Below are 3982 nucleotides of genomic sequence, written 5' to 3'. Positions count from 1 at the left end.
CCCTCCATCGCGCTCGCTCTTCCCTGGCAACAGAGCGCAACACGCGCCGCGCCGCATAACGACAGAGACAGACGCGCAGCGAAACTCTGCAGCCGGGCAACTGAACCATGACACAGCGAATAATACACATATAATTACCGCAGCCTTCGCACTCAAACTAATGACAATTAAAGTCAATCCTTCGTGTAGATAGATAGATAGATGTAGTGTCAGGTTTTAAGTGTCAATTTTTATTATTTGTTTCAGCATGGGTGGAAAATAGTACATAACATTTTACAGTAGTCATAAAGTTGCTGCTCTCTGTAACATGGCCCAGTAAATCATCTGCCTGCATGGGACAACAAATCAAGCCATTGTTTTTGACATTGTTTTGCTTGTAAATTTCCGTAAATTCACTTTTAGCCAAGCAAGAACATTTTCTTTAGCCGATTTCATAAGTAAATATTTGCTGTATTAAAAAAAATCCATGCAAAGTGTTTGCCACAAAGTAAATCTCCTCCAAAGACATTAATCCCAGTCTTGGAAGGCTTCGTGGATACAGCCACAGGCTTCATTTGTTCACTAAACATGAGAATGAAAACAGAACAGAAAAAGAGTACAGAACAGAGTAGTTGTTTAATGTAGGCAAAGTGCTGGACTTCATTCTCCCCCAAGGAGATGTGAACAACATGTTGACATCAGAGCAGTGGTTCTCCGTTTCAAGGGTTCAGAATGGATCCGTCTGAAAGGTCAATGCTCAGGATCTCCTCTGGATTTTCTGCCATGCTTCTTGTAACCGTTTTTAGGCTTTGGTGGTGCCAGACTGTGATGCCTGTTGGCTGTGCAGTTGCTGAAGCTTCATATTCATGACTTCCACCACAGCTATTAGGAGGCAGATAAAACATATTTAATCCATTTACGATTTTGTGCAGGTTTTCCTATCATTATCAGAGAACGTGACAGTATGCAACAGGTTGATCAGGGGTCTTGTATGATTCTGAAGGGGTTTCTTTTGTGATAGTGGTAAAGACTGTACATTATCCTACTTATTACATGACTGCTTACCAAATAAATAGACATGAAATACTGATATGAGCTGAAATAAACTAATAATTACAGAATACCAGTTACCAGTATTCTACAGGGTGGGCCATTTATATGGATACACCGTAATAACATGGGAATGGTTGGTGATATTAAAGTCCTGTTTGTGGCACATTAGTATATGTGAGGGGGCAAACTCCTCAAGATGGGTGGTGACCATGACATATACTAATGTGCCACAAACAGGACTTTAATATCACCAACCATTCCCATGTTATTACGGTGTATCCATATAAATGGCCCACCCTGTAGATAACTATGTGATTTGCAGTAACCTGACTTGGAAATAGTAAATATATTATATATATATATAAATATATATACAGTAGTCAACATTTGAAGTGGATCAAAAAAGTTCATCAAAGTTGTCCTAAGACAGAACGGGTATTGTTCAAAATTCATGTAAAACTTTGATGAAAGGTTTTCATCCACTTCAAATGTTGTGTGTGTGTGTGTGTGTGTGTGTGTGTGTGTGTGTGTGTGTGTGTGTGTGTGTGTGTGTGTGTGTGTGTGTGTGTGTGTGTGTGTGTGTGTGTGTGTAAAAAAAAAATCACCTTGTTTCATAGCATGTTTTTCTTGAAGGGCAGGCTGAATTTTCTCAATTTGTTTTGTGAGGAAGTCAATTTTGCGTTTAAAGAACTCTTTGCCATCTTCTACATTCTGAAAAGATAAAAAAGCAGTGAGATTTACTTAGACTAAAGGCCCTTTCACACTGGATGCGTAACGAAAAAGCGAATAGTTCATGTGCGAATAGTTCGCGTCAAAACCCATCACATGAGCCGCGTAAATACGGTCTCTATCTCTATCTTTGACGATTAGCTTTCTATCCCAAATGTAGTTTAGCCTGCTAGCCTACACAGCACAGGACTATACAACAACTAAAACTATCACACAACATACTCACAGTCGTGATAACCGAGTTGGTTGGCAATGCTACGCCACACAATCATTGTCCTTGTAGTATGCGTTTGGCTGAAGCCTTTTCTGTCGCCGCAAAAGGAAAAAAAAAATCGACATCGAAACGAAAAAAAAAAAATGTCGTTTTTTCGCCGCAGCACATTCGCGTTCGGTGTGAAAGCACTCATTACACCAACAGCTGATCAAAAAATAAAACCATCGCGCGAATTATTCGTGCGTAAAAATCGCGTCCAGTGTGAAAGGGCCTTTAAGCTTTAGCATTAAGCTTTGTATCAGTAGAAACCCCGTAGTATTTTCAAATGACCGTGCTTCCCTCACTTATGTCCCCCAGAGACGAGAGATTTCTGTATTGTGTGTCTGGAAAAAAACCTCAGATGACGGAAAAATCGTCATTTTGCATCATATGAGGCTTTTTTGGCCAGAGGCGAGAGACTACAGCCAGTAGGAGGAGCTAGTTCCACATGTTTTCAACCCATAGGGGGCGGGATCTCACGATAAAACGCCGTCTTTTCAGTTTCGAGTCAACTAGTAGCCTAGCTGTATCATTTCTTCCGATACTGCCCTCTGTAACCGGTAGGCGTGGCTTGGGAGTGACCTCATAGGGCAGCGAAGCAAGTGCATTCTGGGAGTTGTTGTCTTTCATCCACGAGCCAAAAATACATTTTCTGGCTTTCCTCAGTCTAGAAGGCACCAACTTCTAAAATAATTTCACATTTCTACTACATAAATGACCAAATTTAAAAACACATTCATCTTTCCAGCGGTGAAATATCCCTTTAAAAGTACAAATTATTAAACAGATCGGCAAAATCCTGGCTCACCTTCTCCACGAAATATCCTGTTCCGACATCCACTAACACATGATTCACATCATGAAGCTTTCCAGGCACGTACATCTGCAATGCAGTAGTTAAGGGAAACAACTTATCTGGGATGGATGCAAATTAATTAATAAACACCAAACTGCCCATGTGACTTTGTTGAGGGTCAAAGAAATCAATCAGCAGTAATTTATCACTCAGCTGTTGGGAGGATACAGAACTGGTGAGAGGGACAAGTAGTTCTTTTCCTGAAAGAAAAAAAGTAATAGCAAAAAGAAGCCAGTGAACATATGAACTATTTATATTGAAGAAGCATCATATAAAGTTTAGCAGTAATACTCACCTTCATTGCTTTTGTTAAGGACATTCAAACTGTCTTTGGCTTCCACATATTTAGTTTGGACGACTTTTAACTGGCCTATGGATGATGACAGGAACTCTGTTTCCTAGAAAACAAATGTTTGTCATTTCATTTGTTAACATGGCTCTGATAAACTGGCTGCTTTAAAAAAAATAATAATAAAAAATAGGGGGGAAAGGTAATTTATACTAAACTAATGTGTGCAGATCTGTCCTGTTCAAGCAAAACAAAAAGTAATATTATCTCACTTTCTCTACATCCTAAAAATTGAGGTTAAAAAGTCATTTTACTCATTATATACTCGTTAAAATAATTCTAAAAAGGAATAGACAAAAATAAAAAAAATCTTGATCTATGTTTTGACACCCTTCACTTTCATTGTATCAAATGAATGGTGAGCGAGGCTGTCATTCAGCATCTCCTTTTATGTTCTAAAATTACTTTAAAGAATAAGAAGGTTGGTAAATAATTACAGAATACTCAATTTCGGCATAAGTATCCGTTTAATGGCGAATTAAAGGCAGCACGCGCACAGACAGCATGACAACCGCTGCGTGCATGTCAGCAAGTTAAACCACTGACAGAAAAATACCATCGTAAACTGCAATTTAGGGATCTGAAATCAAAGAATTGTTATATTTATAGCACAAATTACCTGATCAAGCTGAGTTTTCAAGCCTTCTAATTGTGGAAGAGACAATTCAGTCAGATTCACCGCCATGTTGACAATTGAATAGGGGAGGAAAGCTTCCGGGTCAACCGGACACAACTAGGACTTTTAACAATGATTTTGCATTTC

The 3982-nt window shown here is 39.0% G+C and overlaps 1 protein-coding gene across 1 annotated transcript; it reads right to left on the bottom strand.

Moving 5' to 3' along the window:
* Window positions 1–209: 209 nt before the first annotated feature.
* pfdn5 (prefoldin 5) lies at window positions 210–3969 on the bottom strand. Its single transcript, XM_081380630.1, has 6 exons — window positions 3839–3969; window positions 3166–3268; window positions 3039–3070; window positions 2823–2897; window positions 1638–1743; window positions 210–861 (listed from the first exon to the last, which is right to left on the bottom strand). The coding sequence occupies exons 1-6, from the start codon at window positions 3902–3904 to the stop codon at window positions 782–784; spliced, it is 462 nt and encodes a 153-aa protein (XP_081236756.1). The 5' UTR covers window positions 3905–3969; the 3' UTR covers window positions 210–781.
* Between the last annotated feature and the right edge of the window lie 13 nt (window positions 3970–3982).

Source organism: Scardinius erythrophthalmus (genome assembly GCF_964197995.2).
Source record: "Scardinius erythrophthalmus genome assembly, chromosome: 12".
NCBI classification, from domain to species: Eukaryota; Metazoa; Chordata; class Actinopteri; order Cypriniformes; family Leuciscidae; genus Scardinius; species Scardinius erythrophthalmus.
The sequence above is the reverse complement of the archived record's forward strand: the minus strand, read 5'-3'. Positions and strand labels throughout refer to the sequence as shown.